The sequence below is a fragment of the Megalops cyprinoides genome, chromosome 3, assembly GCF_013368585.1.
Source record: "Megalops cyprinoides isolate fMegCyp1 chromosome 3, fMegCyp1.pri, whole genome shotgun sequence".
NCBI classification, from domain to species: domain Eukaryota; kingdom Metazoa; phylum Chordata; class Actinopteri; order Elopiformes; family Megalopidae; genus Megalops; species Megalops cyprinoides.
The window spans coordinates 12,221,562-12,245,944 of NC_050585.1; the positions used below are offsets into that span (position 1 = coordinate 12,221,562).

Below are 24,383 nucleotides of genomic sequence, written 5' to 3' on the forward strand. Positions count from 1 at the left end.
CTGCTGTGGTAGATTTGACTATATTGAGCAAACCACAGCCCTGACACGGATTTGCATAGGTTATGAGTGACGGCACCTGTGACTATGAAGTGGGTTAGTTAACTGTGTATAAGCCTTCAAAAAACGGTGCCCCTCAGGAATTTCTACCCCTATACATGTTTATTTCACTCTGTATGGGTCCTTACTGCATTCCATATATGTACTCAGATCAACAAATTGGAGTGTTTTCGCTGATTTTGATTATTCATGATGCAGTTAGCCGCACTTGTTTCTGTCGGGCGGTCAGATACACAACTGCACGCGATTCTGTTGCAACATGATATCTGGGCTCCCTGCCGGCGTCACCTGTTGGGGTCGCTTTTGAAGTTGACACCTGCGATGTGGCAAGCTCGTGCCACACCAACCCCCCCCCCCCGCCCATCGCACGCTGGCATCAGCTCCTCGTCCCGGGGAGCCGTCTGAAACGCCGGCGGGGCTCTCTGCGGAAGGGGGGGGCGCTCTGCTCCCCACCGCTTCAGGCGGGGACGGAGACACTGTGTCCGCGTGTGTCCTGAGAGCCGCCCCAGCAGGACTGCGGGACGCTCAGCCTGTCTGCAGCGCTGGCAGTGATGGATGGAGGGAGCCAAGCACCTGCTGTAGTGCCAGATAGTGGAGGGAGGGAGGGGGGGGGGGGGGGCAGGAGCTGTGGCCCAGGGCTGGGGGGGGGCGGGGGTATGGCTGGCTGTGAAGGATTTGGCGGGGAGCGTCTGGTGTCTGGACCCCCAGGGCACCCCGTCACCTCCCACAGGTGGACGGTGACAAACATATGCCCGGTCCATACCCCCCAACCCCCCCCCCCCCCCCAGTGTATTCCCTACCAAAGCCTCCAGCAGTTTCTGTGCAGGCTCCTTTTCGCTCTGCCTAAGGAGTCCTGCAGCACCGCGTTTGCCTGTCTCACTCATGCTCCCGCTGCACTACGCCGCAGCGAGAGTGACCCAGCACAGCCTATTGGTTATTTGAGTTGAAGCGAAATGCTAATGAATGCAGCCGTGACATCACAATGCCCCATGCGTCTGTTGTCACGGTGCTGTTACCATGGCTGTGCTTCTGACTCTTTGAACGTTGAAAGTGAATCTTAAAAGATACTGTGGCGGTTCTATGAGAAAATAAAACCCAGAGAAAGTGTTCAGTTGAACACACCTAGTATTGATATTTCAACCTTAAAAAAAATAACTTTCTGGTTAATTTTCATATGCTCCCATTTTTTTTTCAAAGGAAGGTTAGATTTAAATTCAAGTTCCGAACAGATGTACTATGCGTGAGAAATGTACGGTAAACTATGAATGTTTCATGCGTCAAACTAGACGCGTTCCCAGAGTTCCACAGCCGTCCTAAGTGGCTGTCTAACAGGATGAGTAATGTCATTTGAGGATGTCTGCCTTGTCCCAGTGTTCTTGCTCAGGGACGGCGCTGTTTAGACTGCACTGCTGCCTGCTCCACATGGCGTGTCTGCCTCAGGAGCATCACAGAGGGCAGGTGTCTGGCCCGTTCGCACTTCGGCAAAACAGTCTGGGTCGAAGAGGAAATTAGGCTTTTCAAGTCAGAATTTTTTTCCCAAGATTACCTAAGAAACTTACAAAGCTTCCAGGACTAAATGTCAGTAGTCTCGTCTTTGGCCCTGACCCATCCCCCTAAATAAAGAAGAAAGCTGGTGGTGTTTTATTCTGTCTGAGGCTTAAGCAGATGCCCCAGTAAAACAACTCTTTGGAATGTGTAATTTGTATAAACATAATCCGTCTCTCTCAAAAAATGTCAGTTGATTTTACAGGTAATGTAAGCATGAGCTAAGCTTACGACAGGGTAGGAATCAACTCGGACCTTGTTCTTCAATGCAGAAGAAGCACCACACTGAGCAGCTACCTCCAGCTGCTAACAGCTGCAGAGGCTAAGGAGTGTTTAAAAGCAGGCTGATGCGGCTGCATCTTGATGGAGGTCCCGTGGGACTCTCCGGGAGGCCCGCTGAGTTTGCTCACGCTCCGGGCGTGCTCGGCCTCACGAACCTGCCCAGCTGCAGTGGGAGAGAGAGAGGGAGAGAAAGCGAAGCCCGCGCCCCTCTAACCTTTGCTCTTTCGGTGGTTGGCAGCAGCCAAGCATCAAAACGATTTCAGAAGCGCCGCCAGCTCTGCTCAGAGAGTCCTGCCTGGGCGCACTGTATCCATTTCACAGCACCTGTTCATCGAATCAAAAAAGCCCGTTCCAATGCCAAGGGGGTTCACATCCCCCTCAGAACGTGGCATCCTATCGATTACCAAGGGACATCTATCTGGCTGCAGCCCACGTACCCCCTGTGGGCACTGACTGTAAATAATTCTCCACTGGAGTGCCCATGTTAAGAAGCAGAGGCAGGAGATGAGTGTGGCTCACTGCTCTGCTCATCAATAAAGGAGGAGGGGGGTTCGACAGCCTAATAACCACAGCTTCAGAGCAACAGCATTGATTTTAGCTGGAGGAATGGAGCACTCCCCCCCCCAACTCCCAACTCCCAACTCCCAACTCCCAACCCCCAATTGCCTTGTCTCAGAAATGAGCGTGGCTCCTGAGTCCCTCAGTTTCGGCGAAGCAGCCCACGAATGATTTCCCCTCATCAAGTTGGCGGTTCCGTATCAGTTGGCCTCCGCGGGCTCAGCCCTGTGTTTCCTCCAGCCTCTGGCTGTGTAACCGCGGAGGAGGCTGCCCCTCCATTTCACTGATAGACAGTCTGGGGCCCCTGGGCCCATTCGTGGGAATGCGTTTGCGCCCGAACTGATTGAGTCTATGGCCATCCCTGCCCCGCCACAGGGCAGCGTGGGCCATGCTAGCCTCCGTGATGCCTGGGGTTAGGTCATCATTCTCACCCCCCCCCCCCTTTTAATGCCAGGGGTCTTGACTGGGTCTTGTCACAGGTCTTGACTTTTTGGGCAGTTGCACAGGTCTTCTAGCTCTGCCACCACTGAGGGAGAATCTGGAGGTTGGGGGCAGTAAAAAGGTACAGCTGGGATGGGTTTCGTTTTGACTGATAGCAGTGGTTCAGTTGTAGATGGGAAAATGAAACGTTAGAAGTTACCAGGATAGATGGTTGATGTCTTTTACCTTGTTTCTTCAGCATAACATTTTTGCATAACTTTAATTGATTAATTGAGTAATTGGTAATGTTGGAAACGTATTTCTGAGGCGTGTGGACATCATACTTTATTCACGGATTTAGCTACTGCCTTTTTTGTTGCCTTTTTTGCTGAGCAGGATGTGATTGCATAGTTTGGAAAAACAGCATTCCAAGTTGTTTGTGTAGTACTGGTGGAATGCCCTGCTATCTGAAAGATAAAACAAAAATGCTGTCATGTTTTGGTCAAGCTACAGAGAAGGCAAACAGTGTTGAGGAGGAAATAATAACTGCAACAAACATTACTAGCCATAATATCAGTCTGTTTACTTTGTGTGACGATGCTGCATTGACCTTTTGTGTTGTCATCTTGCAGTTTTAACATTAGATTAATGGACTGGCAAGGACCAATCAAACTGCACTCACACATTGTTACTATATTGTACTGTTCTCCTGTGGTTGTTGTTAGACTTTCATACCGTGATAAACTGGCAGAAACTGATGGATGGATTGGAATTCAGATGGAATAATCCATTACTGGATATGACGTCCATGTAGTATAATGTTGGCTAAATTGAAGTTTTTATTCGTAGTGTTGAAATTAAGGTTGATATTACTAGTAGTAATATTATTAAAGAAGCAGAAAGATTATTTGTAGTGGGCATTATGTAATTGCACATATTCCAATGGCAAATAACAAAGACATATTTCTTTGTTGCAGCCCTTAGTCTTTGGTTGTCCTATCTTGTGACTTTGCTGATAAGTTTGGCTTATATCAAACAGATTTTGTGAACTCTGCTCCCAATAGTGACCCTTCTGGTGCACGTTCTCCGTGTTTGCTCATGACACAGTGCCTTTCATCAGCGATCTCGGTGATAACGGCTGGCAGGGAGCACTGGGTAAATGTTTAACGCGAGCCGTTAATGGTCAGTCAGGCCCGGCTCAGAAGTGACACAGCATTTAGGATGGTGGTTCAAAATGGCTCCTCCTCAGGGCTTGTGGTGTGATTTTGAGACCTCCGAAGGCGTTCTTATTAATTCAAAATGTTCCTGTCTCGGGTTTTGAGATTTTACGGCGAAGGTTCAGGCAGGAAGTCGAACTTCTCTTCCTAGAACTGTTTGTGTGGGGAATTGTTCAGGCCTGCTGCTAAGTTCCCCTCTATTCGGCTTCAAGAATGTGCCAACAGAAGGTCCTTCACCTCCTTCACCCAGTTTTAGACGCATTGAGCACATTGCACAAGGCCCGCAGTCAATGTTTAATCCGGTTTCATGCATTCAATCACGTTCCTCTGTAATAGCAGATTACTGCATAGCAAGTAATCTGCTTGGAAAAAAAACATGATGATGGTTTTGAAAGATCCTCCAATGCCATTTCAGGAGAAATGTGCGATTCTAGGAAAAACTGAGTTTAGGACAGACACGTGTAGTCTGTGAGGCTTGAGGGCCCTGGAACCCTGCATCGTGTACACTGAATGTTGTCAGTGGGATACATTGAGATGTCCCATGCTTCTTGTCATGTGGTATGTTCTGAGAGATGTCTACAGTCTACAGTGAAGCATATCTGGTGTGTGTGTGTGTGTGTGTGTGTGTGTGTGTGTGTGTGTGTGTGTGTATGCGCGTGCGCGTGCGCGTGCGCGTGCGCGTGTGTGTGTGCATTGCGTTCTCTGTGACTATGGGTTCCCTGTGTACCCCGGCTGCTAGGCTCTCTGACTCTGTCCCTTTCTCTTGACAGGGTGAGGAGGGACCCCCCAGCCTGGAGTATATTCAGGCGAAGGACCTTTTCCCCCAGAAGGAGCTGGTGAAGGAAGACGAGAGTCTGCAGGTGAGTGTTGAGCTCTGCCATCAGCTGGGCACTGTCTCAATAGATATAGAGCTACAAGATCGGTCAACTTGCATTTGTTATGCACAAACTTCCCCTATCCAATTACGGTGCCCTGAATGGCCACATGCTTAGGGCACAGCTGCATGACCTCCCAGAACAGCAGCAGCTTCTGCCACAGTAAACAAATTTGAATTGCATTGAAATTTGAAAAATGAATGATTCTATCCGCCTGCCTCTTTCATATGTGTGACCACAACCTTGACAACATTAATGTTTGTAACGTTGCTTTTTAAAACTATTTATGTGTTTTTGCCCTGCTGTTGGACGAGGGGTAAGTGGTTGCTGGTCGATAACATCACACCCGTTTGCATTACGCCGAATTTTGATTTACCATGAATGTTGTGCTCTCTGGTCTCGAACCCTGTTAATGTTTTGGTCATAAGACCGAAAGCCATGGACAAAGAAGTACCTGGGACATATTTTAATCCCATATTGTCAGCCATTTGGACTTTGAACATTTACACAAATATTCTCACTGTTTTGTAGAACCGCTGTCATCCCCGTGTTAAAGGTCAAAACTCAAGGTCACAGACCTTGTTTTGCTTAAAATTCATCCCTGCCCATCATGCATTCTTACAATGTCTTTGCAAAACACATGACCACTTAGGTTGTCCAATACCTCATTCCCACTAAGCATGCAAGTCCTCCTCTCACAGCTGACATTGCATTACGTTAATTGGATATTTATGCAGTACTTTCTAAGCTTCACAGTTCAAACATTCCTATTCTGCCATCATTGTACAAGTGGGGATTCGGGTGTAGTCTAAGCAGTCTAATTGGAAAAATAATTCATGAAAATACCATTTCTGCTCTAATGAGAAAATGAAATTTTGTTTTTTTTTTTCTTCAGAGAATTTTGATATTAATATTTTCCAAGATCTCTACGTTCTCCACTAAAGTGGATATCTGCACAAAGTGGGCACCACTTTTGAACTTGCCTGTTGCCTTTAAAGATTAATTCTATTCACATTTCTTGTTAGTCTGTTAACTTCAACACCATAGTGCAAAATACTGAATTTTGAAATAGTAGCAGTCTGTTTAGTGTGGAAGGTAGAGACAGATGGTAGAGGCTGCCATCAGAATGTGTGCTCATGGAGCAGAGTAATGTCTTTTGAGGTCTTTTAGGTACAATACACATGAACTAGCACAAAATATTTACTTGAAGCTACAGTTGTTAAAAACATTTCGCACCTAGGAGGCGTGTGATTTCGGTTGGTTCCCTGTTGTGTCTGTGGTCAGTCTCCTGTTCCCCCATGTCGGTATCTGTGGTGAAAACATTGCATCAGTTTGGGAGCGTGGAATCGTGCTGGTTGAAAATGCGCAGACAGGCTAACTTCAGCCTTCTCCTTACACAGTCAATGATTTTCTCTGTCCCTTTTTTGGGTACACAAAAACATCCGGGAACACCCAGGACAGAAACAGCATGTTGTACTCTCCTTTTTATTATTATTTTTTTTTAAAAAACCCCTGCTGCTGCAGTCACACTGACCTGGTGCAGCTGAGAGATAAGACTGGGTTGTTTGAGATTTGAGGCTGGCTTGAGTTTCAGTGAAAATTCTGACACAAAGAAGAATAAATCAGACAGGAGCAAAAGGGATGGAGCTTTTCATATGGTGATACTGCTGTTGGAAGCTGAATTCAGAAAAGTTAACTGCACCATCATGTTTATTTCATTTTCATAAAAATAACGGGAATGAGATGAAGATCATTTGTCCTTGGTGCATATGCCTCCTGTGAAGGTTTTTTTTTTTCTGAAATGAGAGGAAATGTAACTGTAACTGTATACCTCAGCCCCAAGACTGTCATGGTTTTGGAATTATGTGTAAAAGCCTTTAATTCATGGGAAAGATCAAAATCGCACTCCATCTCTGTGTTGCATCTGTTGAAGGCCATATATGAGTAGCGATTATGTCATATAGATCATCTAATGATCATGGCTAGTCTTCCCAAAGAGCCTTTCAGCTGAGGATCTTGCAGTGTTTTGCAGTTTGGGTGGGATCTTGGCAAATCAACAGTGTAATACCCACCTGAGTAATACACAGTAAACTTGTCCCTTACACTTGAAAAGCCAGCAGATTACCTGCTAGAGTGGGTGACGGTTATGACCGTTGAATCGCTCCATGGATTGGCTATAGAGCATTCCAGTGCAGGTCTGTGTAACTCTTATATCTGCATTAATCAGGCAGGATGAAGTTTAATCTGGGCTTCAGGTCCAAGTCGCGCGATTGCAGAGGAGGTGCTGAGAATAAGCTCCATTTGGTGAGGGGGATTGTTTGGCGTGTGGTGCAGCATGGTGCGGAGACGCGCCTCACACAGCCAAGCTCCAGAAACGAGGGAAGCGCTGACCCTCTGTGCCGTCCACACCGCTCCGCCACATTGCATCGCCAGAAATGCCTCATTTGGGCACCAGTCTGGAAGCTAGGAAGTCCAACAGCACTGGCAGCGCTGAGAAATGACTCGGTTGAAATGTAGTGGCAAAAAAAAAGCTGCCAGCTTTTAGTGAACCTCAGCTTTGAGGAGTTTTGTCGTCCTGAGATCCTCTCAAATATGACTTATTAAAATTTGTATAGGGTCTGTATAGGAAGCAGCATTGCAGGCCTTTAGCGTTTAGCGCAAGCCTCAGGATTTTTGAGAAATGGCTCAGTTGAAATGTAGTGGCCAAAAAAGCAGCTTGCTTTTGCAAATCTTAGCTTTGAGGATTTTTCACCCTCAGATCCTCTCAAATTTGACTTGTGGAGATCTGTCTGTAGGAAGCAGCCTAGCAGGACGTTAGCCTTTAGTATAAGACTTAGGACTCATGCTGTCAGAAAGGGGAAGGAACCCCAGCTTCATTGGGGCAGGACTCAGTGGCCACACTCATTATGTGTAAGATGTCCCACCACCGTGACTGGGCCACCATATGAACAGGTCCTTTCAGACTGGCAGGTACCCCAAAAACAGCTGGTCCAACACTCCAAACACCAGGATGAATTATTTCCCGGCAGTCACGGTGTTCTCAGTAAATGCTAATCTGAGTTACCTCGGCAACATGGATTGCATCCCAAAATCACAGTCTAAAGGAACAATGTGCGTAGACGGGGGCTCTGTTAGAAGATGAGTCCCAGGGGCAGTGTATGGTTAGAGACACTATGCATTTAAAAACCTTGCTCTGTAATGACCATTGATTTGGCTTATGCTCAGAAGATCCAATTAAGCACTCTCCCTGGGATTCATGACCAGTTTAGGGATTTGCTCCAGAAATCGGCAAACCTGTTTTAACATGGTAAGTGATAAATGTAAGGCAAAGTATTTCTACAGTGATCATCAGGCTTTTGTATTTCGTCACACTTTACTGTCTAACAGTTGAGCTGCCTTTCAAAAAACACTGGACCTCTGTAAGCCCTAGGAGACCCAGGGGGCCCGGCAAAGTGGCAGCGTTTGTCATCATCACCGCTGTCCCCCGAGGGCCGCTCAACCACACTGAACAGGCAAAACATAGTACCGCGAGTCCCGCTGCCTCTTGCTAATGATGACATCTTTATATGCAAGATTACGGAGGAAGACGTCTGGTTATTTTATTATTTCCAGCAGCTGTTCCTGGTTTTTACCCTCCGTTTCTCCCGAAAAGCCGCACATCAACGCGATTGTTTTGTTGTGCGTAATGGTCTGGAACATTTGAAATAAGTCCAGAATCAAGATGTCTTGAGAATGTGTCAATACTGGGGATGCATCTGTTTATTAGTGGGCTTTCTGATGCATGTTTGGGGTGGGAAATGGTGATAAGCCTAAGTAGCAGCTAAGAAAACCGGCTTAGTTCATTTACATCACTTACTGTCACCGGTCCATTGTAAGTAGCCTGTGGCTGTGTGGTTTAATTTACACTGGTCCTCTTGGATGAAAATGCATTACTGCAAATGAGTTTTACATTGGCACGCTGAGTCATTACATTTTAGTGATGCAAGTCTCTACTCTGTGACTTTGTGGATTTTCCTCAATGAAACGTGTTAAACGTAACGTAAACATGTTAAAGTTGTACTGTGAGAGCAGATATTTCCCTTGTGAATAGCCGGACTCCTCTGCTTATTTTCTGGTTTTAAAGTGTGGATTTGCGAAATTTACGTTGTCAAGCATGCTGGGGAAAAGCTCTTATTTATCTGCTGAAGGTGAACTCAGACCTACGGGAATTCATCTTAAAGAGGGCCTCATTTGATCACCCCAGTCAGTGCATCGTAGAACCTCCTCTGTGTGAGTTGCTTGGCCTTTCTTTCACCACCAAAAGTGTTCTTGGCATTGTACAATCCCATCTGAGGAAGCTTTGCAACGTCACACTCGAGTGAAATGTGAATCCAACTGAAACGGGCTCTGATGTTTTTTAAGTGTTAGTTAATGTCAGCATTATGAAAGCATAACACAATTCACCATGACCTCACCTTCCTACTGAAAATGGCACACATTTACAGTAACATTCAGTCAGTCCAGCATATGGCACAGTATGTATATTCACAAACGAAAAATCGTACCTGACGGTGAAGGTCTTTGTATAGAATTTTAGATGGTGTTTTTGCATTGATCTGGTACTCCCAGCTTGCCTTGTTGGAGTTTTGCGGCTGCCTGGAGGCCTTTACCTGCTCGCTTTGATGCGGGCGGCTTTCATCAGAGCGCCGGCTTCCCCGCTGCAGCCCATGAAAAATGCATGCGCTCTGTTCCCAGTATTGCCAATGGGATGGAGCATGGAGCAGAGCACCATGGCCAGGAATGGACAGGACCGTCGTTTGCCAAGTTTCTTATGACCCAGTAAACATGCTTCCTTCGTTATGTTAGCTAAAGGTTTAAATTATTCCAATGAAGCCAGAGACAAAATTAGCCCCTTTTAAAGTGCTCTATCACATCGAGAAAGGCCTCCTAGCCACGGTGGAGCCCTTTGAGATTTTGCTATTCATTCTTCGGGGGGGTGTCATTCTTGAGACGTTACATCAAAGGCCAGCTACCAATTACGCTTCCAGTGACATGTCTGAAGAGGCAGCTTTCAAAGTCGAGAGCATTGCCGCTCCGCCTCCAGCAACCGAACCCAAGCCACGTAATTGCTGAAAACGTACTGAAGGACAAAGAGGCAGTGCGGGGAGGTGTGTTTGCCGGGTGCTTCAGAAGGTGATATACAGAGTGAAAGTGTTATTGATAATCTGCAAGTGGCGAGGATTAAGAAGTGTATTTTAATGAGAGAATTAAATGTTCTTGCAAAGGGCTTGAGGCGCAGCTTGCTGAACGAATTTCATCTTGAAAGCCGTCCTGTTTGGAGCCAGGTTTTGGAACGAGGCACTTTAATTAGACGGAGAAATGAACCTCTGCCATAATTGTCTAATGTCAGAATGATTCTTTATTGCATTCAAAACACAAGCGGATACTTTATTTGCAGTTGGATAAAAACAGTACAAATCGAAGCCTCCCACATGTGTGAATTTCCTTGAATTAATTTTTGCTGGAATACATAATTATAATTGTGTCTGAAAAATCAGTGTTGTGCATTACCGATTTGTATGTACCGCTTGTATTCCTGTATTGATCAAATTAAATATTCTGATCTTACTGGTTTTTATTTTTTTTTTGTTTTCCTCATCATTTGAAAGTTTGAGACAGATGTCAAGTTAGGTCCTTTTTGAAACTGATTACGAGGCACCCCAGAAAAGGGGCACTGTTACCGCCAGAAGCGCAGCTGTTCAGCAGACCCTTTATGGGCAGGTTTCTCATTTCCCGTGTCCCGACATCCCCCCCGTGTCTCTCGTCGCTGGTCTGAGACACGCCGCCGCTTCCCTCTCCGGCGACTTGCGCTCGCCTGCTTTCAGGCTGCGATTCCCTGGATGATTCCGCTGACAGCTGATGTTTTCAGTATGCACTTCGCTGCGGGCAATCTGCAAACATCTCCCCGGCTCGCCGCCACTGTGTCGCAGGGCTTCAATTAGAACATTTCCTCGTACCGCAACCTCCATTTTAACTGATTGCCAGAAGACAAGGAAAGGATGTTTGTGGAAATGGAGATACAGGCTTTGTTAGTCAGACGCTAAAACAGAATCCAGAGTGCGTTGTAGACTAATGTTGTATTCACATACTGATTGCACACCGACCTGAAGTACTGGTGCGTAATTGTTTATTTGGTGATTGCAGTCAAGTGTTTCTATTTGCAGTATCCTACATAATTTTTCCAGATGGTTCTACACCTTTCTAAAAGTCACTGTGCTAGGCGAGAACTTTTTAAAGTAAAATTATTGTATTGTGAGGCATCCACTGTATGTATGTGCATAAGTCTAATAAGTGTGTGTGTGTGTGAGCACGAGCATACGTTCGGCAGAGTCACGCTGGCTATGGCCTGCACCCACCTCCCCTCCCTCTCCAATCAGGCAGCAGAGGCCCTAAGTCACGAGCCTCGTCGCAAAGCATTAGTCAGTCCTTTATCAGCGCTGCCGGCAGTCGTAACCAGGAAAACGTGACGGAGTACCTTCTTCTACGATAGCCACAGACCAGTGACTCATGCGCTTGAATTTAGAATACAAATTATAAGATGCAGTGCTGCAGCCATGATGTGTGTCCTGATAGAGTGTAAATCTGGTCTGTCTCAGCAAAGCGTATGCATTTACCATCAACGTGGCCTTGTCATCTCTGTAGGTATATCTATATAAATGCAGGTTTATTGCTCCTGAGTTTACCGATGGTCATCGTGTCCTTTTTTGTCTAACCTGTGCCTCATTTAAAAAAAACATTTAAAAAAAAAAAAGTGGCCATTTGTCTAGTTGTGGATGACAGTGTTTAAATCGATCCTAATGCAGGCTCATCAGCAGTCTGTCATTTAGCTGCATTTTTGATCGCGCCCCACTCCAGGTGACAAAAGGCAAACTGGGAAACGGTCCAATCAGGATGCTTTGATGCAGATGAGTAGCAGCCTGTCCTCCGTGCTCTCCTGGGGCGCGCGTGCTCCTCGCTGCGGTGACCGTGACAGATTGCCGACGTGAAGGGCGTTCGGCGGGGCTGGTACCGAGGCTGGGCACGAGCTCAGGGTCAGCGGGGGTCACCGCAGCTGCGCGTACTCCCCCTCCCCTCTGCCGCCTCTACGCCAAGCCACCCAGGCGCCGCGCGAAAGATAAGCAGCACATGAATAAGAGATCGGAGCCAGGGGGTTTTTTTTGGCCTCAGCACAGGCTGACGCAGAGCAGGGAACAGTAATAAAAGTTGAGGTTTTAATCCCGGCGGCAGAAGGGGGGGGTGGGGGGCCCAGGAGTTGCCCCTCCCTTGTGTGATGCATCGCCATCATTAAACAGGCTTATTGATTCCCTCGCCGGCCTCTTTGGACACCTGGGCCCTGGGTAAAATGGGGAGACCGCGTCTGCGTGCAGAACCCGTGCAGAACCGCAGGTGTTACCTGAAGGGTGCCCGTGAGTGGATTAGCGTCCTGGAGAAGACGCGTGTCATCGTTTATGGAAAAACACGCCCAAATCTGTGACTTTGTTTCGTCCTTTGTGGCTGTCGTCTGCTGCAGGAGAGTTCAGAAGTGGTCGTGCTGTACAGAATCTGGTTTGAAGCGAGCCCCTGTTGAGATGTGCATTGTTTGGTTGCAGTATCCCGTTTGCCAGCATTACAGTCGTGCCAGTAGGGTTTATTTCTCCAGTTTTCTATAGGCTTAATCAGCGCTCCACGCATGTAGGCGATGCATTATTTAACAGGAGCTTATCTGTACAGTCCCGTTCATCAGAAACATTTATTTTCTCATCCCAGCATGGAGAACAGGAACCATGACTGCTTTGACCACAATCATCTAGTACACATACCAAGTAAGACAAAAAAAACATCCTTGCTGTTGACCATGATGAAGTCCTTGTGCGTCGGTAGCAAATTTGATGAAAATGCCCACGGTCGTAATTCAATCTTCTTTGAAATAGTGATCGATTAAATGTGCTGTTTATTTGTTGAACCTGCCTCAAAACCGATAAGCCCCTTTTCACAAGACTGAAGTATCATTAATAAATTGGCACCAGCAGCTGCTTGCTTTTCTCTCACACACTTCACATGTTTAGCTGCCTAATTAGAAACCCTAAACTGGGAGAAGAAGTGTTCTATTATCTAACAGTAACACCAATTATCTACTGCATGGTCCTTTATGCAGAGTCTAAGCTGTAATATTAATGAGCAGTTTTCTCAAGACTGTAGTGGAGCTGCAGCTCCCAGAGAGAGAGATTTGCTTTTGTCTTTATTTTTTGACAGACTAGATGGGAAAAGCCACAGATGTTTCTATTTCCATATGTCCGAAACAAATGCTCTGTTCAAGAAGGGTGAGCCCCAAAATCTGCCATCTTAGCAAAATAGGATTTAAATTTTTAAAGGCCTTGGCGTCTGTGCTCCGTGCAAAAAGGCTTTCGCCTAGGCCTGCTGTTTTTAGAGAGATGCCAGCTGACCGTCCCAAGGCCTGCTACTCAAGAGGCCCGACATGCAGAACCGTGCTGGTGCACTGACCACTTGGGTGTGACCCTCACTACACTTTCACTGCAGGAGCAATGTATGAACACTAACACTACACTGTTGAGCAGAGGGCTGTCAGTATTTACTACTGTAAATTTAAGTTTATCCCCAAAATTTTCAGGGAAAAATATAGGTTTGTTTAATTTACTGACTGGGAAAAAGGTTAAATGTCTGCCACATGGGTGCGGGGGTCTCTCCAGAGCTCAACAAATATATTCTTGTCTGGTCAGGCAGTGCCTCTTTCACAGAGTTAATTTGAAGTTACCGTCCTTCTCAGAGGGAAACAGGAAGTCAGCTCGTATGAGCCCTGAGGTTGCTCTCTGATGCATTTTTCTTCCTTTTGTTTTTCCTCCAATCAGGTGCCATTTCCAGTTCTTCAGGGGGAAGGGGTGGAGTATCTCGGCCGTGCTGATGATGCCATCATCGCCATGTCTAACTACAGGCTTCACATTAAGTTCAAGGACTCCATTATCAATGTAAGTATTCATATTCATTATGATCTATTATTAGTTAATCTATTATTTATTATTATTATTATAATTAATAGATTAATTATTATTATTATTATTAGTTAATCTATTATTAATAATTATTACTGTAACAACACAGTACAGGATATCAGTATAAGTACATATTAGTTATCACATATGAGTTATCAATTATTACTGTAAGTACATATTACTCCATTAGAAAGTAATACATGCGCACATCACTGGGGCTCGATTGAAACCTTTAGCAGCCAGCCTCAGATAGGCTTCTGTTATTCCTACCCTCACTGTGCTGTTAGCTCAGCCTTGAGTTACGAGCCTCAGCCCGTGCCACGCAACATTTTCACATACATTTCAGTGACGGCCAAGCTCCCTTGACTAAACTAATTCTTTCTTACATTATTTGCACAAAATGAAGGACAAGGCGTGTTGCCGTTATATTGAGGTCATGCCGCGCTTTGGTTTCTGTCCACGACGTGAGACGAGCGCCGCTCCAAAATCTCATAAACCCGCAAATGGATCCCCAGAGTTGGGGGCGAGTCCTAATACAGTCCTAAAGTCCGCTCGGCCGAGTCGGCTGTTATCGTGAGCGTTGCGACTAGAGAGCTTTCAAACGGCTGAATGCAACAGAATTTCACAACTACTCCTATGTTCTCACTCTCTCGCTCCCAAAGTTGGCACCATTGTAGGGACCACAGACAGGAGACTCTTTGATCCACCAGTCCGGCCTTTAATACGATCTCTGGGTTCCAGGAGACTGGGCAAGGCTTACGTCAGCGGCGGCCTTCTTTATGTCCTGACGTCAGTGGACAGGCTCGGAAAAGACACTGTTTCGATTGTTTGATTTTTCCCCTGCTGTGAAATCCTACCATCTCAGCGGCATAAATCTAGCAGTTCCTTGCAGACCAACACATTATGCAGATGCTGTCATGGGTGCTGATTTAAAGTACGCCAGGGGTGTTTCTGCGGTTGGGGACTCCTGGGTTTACTCAGCTTTTATGTACATATTTGTCTTCATGAGCTGGAAATTGTTTAAAGTTCTCTGCAGAAAATCGATAAGTATTGAAAAATTAAAAGCAGGAAGTGTTTTAGTCATACCAAGCGGAACAAAAGTATGACGCTTGCAAGTCATACTTGACTTGCAAGCTTGTAGTTTTGTATGTCCAACCAGTCACATTCACGTGGTTTCATTTTTTTCTTTTCCTTTCCCAGAGAACTCTTGCGCACTAAATAAATAAATAGGGACTACTTAACATATGGTCGTGTTAGGGGAGAAAGGAAACAACATGTCAGTGGTGGAAACTGCATTGCTTTAGATGGAACACTGGGATATTTTTATCACCCTTTATAATTCAAGGCCACTGCGGTAGAACTGGTTTCCATAGTTTCCTGCATTCTGAGAATTCTACACAGTCATCTACAGCATTTCAGCCACAGGTTTTTCCTCCAGGTGAAGTGTTTCACGCGCAGTAGGCTCTTCTCTCTCCCGATTGCATCAGTTCCAACCACAGGCTGTGTAATTGCTTTGGAGTCTCGTCTGTTCGGGTGTTTAGCCGACGTGTGAGGGGTTGAACCGAGGCCTGCGAGGTGCAGTCATGACTCGGGATTGAAAGGGGCACCTGAGGGAAGAGGGAAGCCTGAGATCAGTGCCGGGCTCACGCAGTCTGTGCGCCAGGAGGGCTGATGTATTACGGATTATCTTTGCCTCCGATCTGACCCTGCACTTTGCGCTCTGTTGAGCAGTGAGGACACTGTGGAGTGTGAGTTTAGCACTCTGAGTGAGCGCACACCTCTGTATCCATTCAGTCTCAGAATATTTCCTCTGAGTGCTTCATCCCAGAGCAAGATTGATTTTGATTAATTTTGTAATTAGATTTTCGTTTGCTTGTTGCAACCAAAATTTTAAACTGTAGGTACTGCAGGCCTATACAAAACAATCTGCCTAGTTCTTGCAACCATAAATGTTCATGCTTTTACCGTATTTGCTGAGTTTCTGGAAACAAAATGCTAAACTGGAATGTGAAACATTCTAACAATAGTAGATATTTTTTATAGTTCCATTTGCACGGTAAATGATGGCCACGTATTTTAACATTCCTGACATGAATTCTGCCGTGTGTCCTGAGAGTGAATTCATCGTATGTTTATCTCTCCCCCTGGGAAGGTGTGTCCCTTACTGAGTTATTACTGAGTTTATTCCCTTACTCCATCCATTCAGGTATCATTAGGGGGGGTTTGGGGGGAAAAAGCCCAGCAAATGTAAACTCATCACCTTGCACACCATGTCTCTCTCTTGCCCACCAGACAGGGAGTGAATAAGCTCCCTGTTTGCTGTCCTGACCTTGGCTGGTGTGCTGAAACGCATTGAAATCAGGCAGTGTTTTGTCTCCTTAAGCCGTGTCCCTCGTTGGAGGGGAGCAGAGCATTTGTCACCGTGACTCCCTTCATTATAACGGAGCACAAGGGCGGTCGAGGCTCCTGTCTGCGCGAGGATTGTGGGTAGTTGAGCAAGTGAAAAAGGAAAATGAAGATACAGTCATCTCCTCATACTCTACCCCCATGCCCCTTCTCACCAAGTCTGTTTATTTCCTGTTTATTTCCTGTGTTTGCATTCTGTTAATTTACTTTTCTTTAATTACTCCTTAATAGCAGTATTGTTTTCTCTTTGTCCACTTGAGTGCATCCATACCTGCTTTCCTTTGGCCGTCTCTCATTTAACCTCTTTGTTTTTCCTTACTAGTTTAATCCTTTCTCCATCTCCTCTTCTGTCTCCTCTCCCTGTGCCCCCCCCTGTGTCTTTGTGTTGTAGACCTATCCAGGTGTGGACACTGAGATTTCAGTGAGTACTCGGCGCCTCTGTCTCGCCACCTCATGACAAGCATCTTTTTTTTACCCACCCACCCCCTGCTTCTTTAAGACGCAAGGCTTCTGAAGCGTAGCATGAAACAGCAGCTTTAACTGAGCCGGGTGACATGGCTCCCTATCGCTAAGCGCACCGGACGACAACAAATAATGAATGACTCGGATCACTCCTAGTGCAGAGGGTGAAAATCACAGGGTCAGATATTGTGTCATGCTCCATTTGGGTAGATGTCGAATGCCAACAAATATTTAACAACAGGGGTAATCATATTGCACTGTGTTATGGTACATTTGACTAAAGCACCAAATCTTACTGTATTATTTAGTGAATGCAGTTCCTACTCCATCATTTTGATGTGCAATGGCCACAGCTAAAAGTTCTAGTTTTACTGACTGTTTTTTAAAGGACTTTCACAGGCTACTCCATGGCTGTGCCATTGAGAGCTCAAATACATGTTGTGCTTTGAGGTGGTTGCTGATCCCATTGTTATTGCTATTGCATTGTTATTGTTATTTCAGGAGCTCAAAGTGAGCATTCCTACAGTAAGTGTAGCTGTCTGTACATTTCTACCATAGCGAAAAACCTTAAGCTTTATTGTAGGACATCAGTACCTCTATAGATTTTCTCTGTAGAAATGCACCACTTAAAAGAAGAGAATGTTGTCAATGAAAGATAACAACTGATTGAAACAAATTGTTGAAAACAACTCAGGAACATTATTTAAAAATGAAGTTGCCGGAGTAGCTAGCTAGCTAATTTAATAGTGTCCCTGTCTAACCGGTTGCCACTGCGTTTGATACTGAAAATTATGAGTACAGCGGACGTAAGAAGTAGAGTTCATGTTGTGTCTTACATATGCCTGCTACTTTAACATTGCTGCTTTGTGTTTGGCTTTCGTGAGCGACTACAACCACTTCATGAATTCAAACATGAAACATTCAGACATTATCACTGATGCTCTCGCTACGATTTCACTCAAGCAGCAGTCAGATGATGGAGCACGAGCTGCAGTCAAGATTGACAATGCTGCTGTTACCATAGCAACATCCTCCCCACAAGACACGAGCTGTAACCGGCGCAGGGAGAAGAGCCTCACGGCTGAATGTGGCTTTGAAAAGACTGCAGATTCTGCAGATTATGCGCCGGTACTGAGTCATAATCTCATGCACGACTTCCTTTAGTATGCAGGACTCCCCCTCCCCACGCACACACGCTCTCACACACGCACACACTCTCAAAGACGCGCACACACACACACACACACGCGCGCGCGCCTCTTGTTTGCCCTCATTTCACAGTGTGCTGAGACGACTGGTCTGACAGAAAGGTGTGTGCTGAGCTGTTTGTCAGCACTGCATAATCATTTCCCCCAAGCGACACACGGCTCTGCTTAACAAGGAGGATACTGCTGTTGAACTCTAACTAACCCAAGCAGTCGCAAAAATTACAACTCGAGACACTTTTTTTTTTAAATCAGTTTTCTTTCTATTTGTTTTTCTCATCTTTTGACAGATTGTTTTCCTTTTAGGATGATCTGTGGTTTCAGTAGTAAGATAGGGATGTCAACAAATAGCAAATTGTATATCTGTTGCTACTTATAGTATGTTTGGAGTGTTTTGCATTCGGGCACTGCACCAGTTTAATACTGACATTTCATTCCTGCCTGTATCAATAGAGTTTAATTAATTGGAAAGAGGAAATGAATACCTTAATTGATCATTTTCAGTCAGTATTAAAGAGGAGCTGAATCCTCATAATGTCTCAAATGGAGGTAGTCATGCCCTGGAAGTTTGCATGGTCCTGAATGAGAAATTTTGATGACCCTTAAACATTGCACTGTAAAGGGTGTCTGCATGCACAGGGGAACTACCAAACCAGTGACCTTAAAAACACTGTGTACTTACTATTCACACAGAGGCCGTGGTCAAGAGTGTTCTAACACGTCTGACCCCCCTATCTTTTTGGCCTTCACTGTACCTGTGTTTGATTGGCTGTTGTCTGTCACATGATAGGGGAATCCTGTGTCTGAGGCGGGCCCAGACTCACCTGTCCTGTGCTGTCCTTTCCCCCAGGTTCCTCTCCGGCTGATCGAGAGCGTGGAGAGCAGGGACATGTTCCAGCTGCACATCATCTGCAAGGACTCCAAAGTGGTCAGGTGAGCAGCGAGGCCACGCCCATCTCAGCCTGGGCCCCCAGTAACCAGGCTCCACACCATCTGATAGGCACTATGCTACCTGCTGCAGAGCAACAGAATGCCTAACAGTGGACCCTGTGGCTCAGTGGTCAGCGAGTCACTGCCGCTGTGCTGTAGAAGTTGGAAGTAATGCAGTAGATATCCAGCTGAACATATATTAATTCTTGTCTGTGTAAGTTGCCCTGGATAAGGCCATCTGGTAAGCAAATAAATATGTGTAGTATGCACGCATGCAGAAAACCTAGGTGAGCACCTGCTTTGGTGCGGGCACTGAATGTACTGTACTGGGTATCAGTTTTCATTGAGAGGTGATATTTACAGCATGTAGACACAGTAGTAATGTACTGTGATTCTGTGTGGTTGCATAGGAACATTTGTGAGTAGGCTTGCATTTTTTTTCCTATTTCTGACAAATGGAAACCTGCTCAGTTGCTACAGCATGCCGAAATTGAGCAGACATCCAGGTGCTGGCATTTGTGGAAATGGCAGGTTTAAGCTGTTAAAAGCCACGCAGGGAAATGATGTGACCTACTTCTGTTGAAGGCGGGTTTTGTTGTTGCCAGTGAAACGTCTCAACTTTCGCCGCCTTGATTTTGACAGTTTCTTAGCAGGCAGGAAGGCGCCCTCCTTGAAGGGGGTGTTGGCTCACCCCCCGTCCCCGCTTCGTAGCATGTGATCGACACAGGAAAAGAGGCCATGTTAATTAGCAGCAAAACACCCTCTGAAAAAATGCCTTTTTTCTTAATCTCATCTCTCCACACAGTCGATTCCGTTCCATTTTTTCTACATGGAAACTTGTCAATTTTTCTAGAAAAACAAACAGCACCTCCGCTGTGTTACAGCTATAGAGATAAAGCTGTACGAGAGAAACAATCAGCGCACCCACCCCAGAACCCTTCCCTTTACCGCAGCTGCCAGTCCTGACCGGCAGCAGTCCAGCTCAGCACCTTCATTGTCCACGAACGACCCCCTCCGTGTTTGCTCTGCTCCAGGTGCCACTTCTCCACCTTTAAGCAGTGCCAGGAGTGGCTGAAGAGGCTGAACAGGGCCATTGCGCACCCGTCCCGCCTGGAGGACCTGTTTGCCCTGGCTTACCACGCCTGGTGCCTGGGGGGCAGCGCGGACGACGAGGACCAGCACGTACACCTGTGTCGTCCAGGTGCGGCCCTGCTGCTCTTTCCCACTGCGACACTCAGATGCCGAAGCACTCTATACATATCAGCCCATATATGTTCTTTCTCATGCATAAACGTGGGCCTTCTGACCCTTCTGTCTTCTTGTACTTAAACAGCGGTGAACTGTTTTTAAGGGGGAGTAGCAGCACTGAACACAATGGGCTTGTATTTCCTTGCTTTTGTGCGTGCGTGCGAGTGTGTGTGTGTGTGTCTGGGTGCGTGTGAATGTGTGTGTGTCTGGGTGCGTGTGAATGTCTGTGTGTCTGGGTGCGTGTGAATGTGTGTGTGCCGGGGTGCGTGTGAATGTGTGTGTGTCTGGGTGCGTGTGAGTGTGTGTGTGTCTGGGTGCGTGTGAATGTGTGTGTGTCTGGGTGCGTGTGAATGTGTGTGTGTCTGGGTGCGTGTGAATGTGTGTGTGTCTGGGTGCGTGTGAGTGTGTGTGTGTGTGTGTGTGTGTGTGTGTGTGTCTGGGTGCGTGTGAATGTGTGTGTGCTGGGGTGTGCGTTTCGTTCCCCTGTTCATTATGTTCCTCTGTCCTCAGGCGATCACGTGAGACAGAGGCTGGAAATGGAGGTGCTGAGAATGGGCTACGACATGCAGAACGCTTGGAGAGTGTCTGACATCAACAGCAACTACAAGTACGTCTCAGGACACTGTGTTCGTCACGCTGGGCTCTGCCACAGTTCGGCGTTGCCTGCTGTGGAGTGAAGCGGCTCAGCCAAGCATCTGGGTGCCTGCATTCTGTCATGCTCACACTTTTTTATATGAATGGGCAGGATGCAGAACAAAAGAACAGGATGATACTTAGACAGAACTGTAGCGGAAAGCTGTTGGTTATGAAATGGATGGAAATATTTTTTATAGAAACTATATTCTGTTAAGCGGAACGAAAAGTTTGAAGATCTGTAATTATCGAGGAAAGGTTTTCTTTGTCGTAGCCTACTTGCACAGTGAGAGACAAGGTAGTGAAAGCTGGTTGTTCCACTCTACATGTACGCACCACAGTGAAAACACTGATTGGCTTATGGCTCCGCACGCACGCACGCACACACACACACACACACACACGCGCACCTTACAGTCGCACATGAGCGCACACAATTTCCAGGGCTTTTTCTACAATAAATACAGCAGGCGCAGTGGGGGGGGGGTATGTGTTGCTTTGAGGGCCTGCGATTGTCTCTCCAGAGGGCCTCCCAGCTGAGGTGTGTAATTAGAGCAGATCAAGGCCTGCTGTTCCTGATGAATCAGCACAAGTCAGTGGCAAGAGCCTGAACAGGCTGCCAGGATACGGGAGGAAGGAGGCAGCAGGCTGGGGGTGGGGGGGGGGCTGGTGGGGCGGGAGAGGGAGGGAGAGCGAGCTGTAGGAAAGAGACGTGCAAGTGATCATGGGAGAGAAATACAGGAGCCAAGACGAGAAAAGTGTAGGGGGAAAGAGAGGGAGAGAGCTGTCTGACAGAGGGAGGGTGGGTAAAGAGAGCTACAGGAGAGAGAACGATGTTGAGAGATGAGAGATGTGGCACTCGTGTGCCAACGTTTCCACATTCCAGTGTTAACTTTATATGTTTTGCATCCATTGAATGAATGTGGTGCAACCGAAAATTGAAACGAATGAGTCTGTGTCTCATCAGTTGGGCATGTTTGTGTGTATCTGTGTATGAATAGTGTGTGTGAGTGTGCGCGCAATCAGTGTGTTGTGCAGTGATGGATGAGTGGTATTGATTGTGTTTTTCTGTAGGTTTATTGAAGGGATTTAAGCAAGGCTCTTCTGTCAACTGTGTCTGAGGCTCTGTGCTGCTCATAAGATTAATTGCTTTGTTTCAGGTGTAAATCCTCTCTGGCCATGCCCATTACAATTTGTGTAGAAAAAGCTGTGCTTTCCCTCATTGTGACACTTTGTTAAATGCCTTGAATTCATTTCAGATTGGAAAATCTGAATTAATATTTTCCAGTAGCTGTGTTTTTTGTCCCAATAAGTAAGTGATTACGAAACCAAAATAAAATTGGGGCGCCAGTGTACCAGGTGTGCTCATCCCTCTGTTGATAATGATAGCAATGATAACAACAACCAACAATGCGTATAAAATTCAGATAAATATGAGCAGAACAATACAAGTATAATATTTATACCTACAGGGTGTTGCCTGAGTGTACTGAATGAGTGTATTGACTGTTGCATGATCAGTGTTTTGGATCACAGGTTCCTCACCATCTCTCCCTCTCTCCCTGCTGTGCCAGGCTGTGCTCCAGCTACCCTCAGAAGCTGCTGGTCCCAGTTTGGATCACAGACAAAGAGCTTGAGAGCGTGGCGTCCTTCAGGTCCTGGAAGAGGATCCCAGTGGTGGTCTACAGGTGTGCCCTGACACACACAGACGCACACACACTCTGCGCAACACATTGCCCCCTCATGGTCCGAAAAACCATAATATCCTGAGGCCTGTGTTCCAGCCAAGCACTTAACCACTTGATTCAATGAATTACCATCCTGATTGAACCAATTTAGCTTCTCTCCCCAGTTCTGTGACTGTTAGTGCCTCAAACAGAGCTGGAAAACCTTTTAGATTAGATCCCTCCAGGACCTCAGTTGCATTGCCCTGGTGTGTTCAGTTCTGGACCTGCTCATTAATCAAGCCCGTTTTTCAGCCTGCATTATCCAGCGGCGTTTTTTGCGTCACAATAACCGCCTGCTCTATTTCCATCGGGACCTGCCAGGCACCAGCGCAACGGCGCGGTGATCGCGCGCTGCAGCCAGCCGGAGATCAGCTGGTGGGGCTGGAGGAACAAGGAGGACGAGTACCTGGTCACCTCCATCGCCAAGGCCTGCCTGCTGGACCCGGGCACCCGCTCCACCTGCAGGCCCCGCACGGAGGGAGCCGACAACTCCGACAGCGACTTCGGTGAGCCACGCCCCCCATCCCCCCCACCAAGACGGCACAACCCACAGGGACCGGGCCCCAGTGGGCCTGCAGATAATCCCGGGCCCTGAGTCTGCTCCACAAACAGATGCTTTGTGTTATTACTTCATCAGAGAAGGACAGCCTCATGTTCAAGCTGTCTCGTTTTTTTTTTTTTTACCAGGTAGTACAAAGACAAAGAGGCTGTTATCACTGCAGTTATGAGAAATAAACTAATTTATTCATCTGCCAAAAAGACACCCCAATTAAATTTCTGTGGGGTGGAAAAAACAAATTCGAAACGGCGGAAAGAAATGAAGACATTTTCTAAAAATAACCCCTTTGGGAAAGTGCCATTTCAATTACGCGCCTCAGATCGACACATGCACCGGGACAGAGGGGAAAATTAACGTTCCGAGACGACAGCCGGATGCGCCGAGACAGAAGCACATTGTGAGCCGAATGTACGGCGAGGGGGGGGGGTTGTTTTGCTACTCTGTTTACGTGTCCGAGGCCAAGAATGCTGGCTCATTGCGAGAGCCAGTCGCCACATCTCGGCGCGCGGGTGACATTGAAATGAACGGGAAGGAGGCCACGAGGATGGCAAAAACGCAGCTCTGGAGACTTTCCCCCCGAAAGCCTCTGTAATGACCTTCGGTCCGCAGGAGCTCGGCGCGCTTCGTCTAAAGCTGAATGCTAAAGTCTGCTCGCGGGTTCTGCGGGTTTATTGGAGCCGATTTCCTTGGAAACACAGTGTTTTATTGTGCCAAGAAATACAGAGGAATTTGAAAAATGTATGTTTTAAATCTCGGGATCAGTTTGGATAAAGGAGACGAGTAGTCCTAGATCAGGGCTAGCTGGGGTCAGGTCCATGCAGCTATAGCTTTATGTATGTTTCATTCCGTACAGCAGGGTCCATATTCTGAAAGGATTTAGTATCATTTCCTCCCTGCTGTAGTCTCCCCATATCCAGCATGTCTCACTCTCTTTGGCGTATCTCTATGTGGAGTGTAAGGTTTCGGCTCACTGTCCCGGATGCTGATCTCCCTTTTCATCTTTCCATTGCCTTTCTGCACTGCGTATTTGTGGAAGGCTGTGTTCTCATTCATCATTCAACAGTATCATAATAAACTACACCTACCTCCCCCCTGGTCTCTTTGGCCAAGCTCAGTATCAGATCAGAAAGTTAGCCAACAGAGGCCAATTCCAGCCCAGGCTGAGGTGTACCTGGAGTACCTGGAGGAGTGCTCTGTATACAAACATGAGAAAAACCCTGAAAATGTCGAAGG

At 46.6% G+C, this 24,383-nt stretch overlaps 1 protein-coding gene across 5 annotated transcripts in view; it reads left to right on the forward strand.

Annotated features, from left to right (window-relative positions):
* mtmr4 (myotubularin related protein 4) overlaps positions 1-24,383 on the forward strand; it is a 67,184-nt gene that overhangs the window by 34,297 nt on the left and 8,504 nt on the right. For all 5 annotated transcript variants that reach the window (XM_036523262.1, XM_036523261.1, XM_036523260.1 and 2 more), the window contains 7 exons: positions 4,850-4,939; positions 13,840-13,956; positions 18,904-18,986; positions 20,018-20,184; positions 20,742-20,838; positions 22,439-22,552; positions 22,913-23,097. In XM_036523262.1, the coding sequence (XP_036379155.1) occupies positions 4,850-4,939; positions 13,840-13,956; positions 18,904-18,986; positions 20,018-20,184; positions 20,742-20,838; positions 22,439-22,552; positions 22,913-23,097 (853 nt within the window). The remainder of the gene's footprint in view (positions 1-4,849; positions 4,940-13,839; positions 13,957-18,903; positions 18,987-20,017; positions 20,185-20,741; positions 20,839-22,438; positions 22,553-22,912; positions 23,098-24,383) is intronic.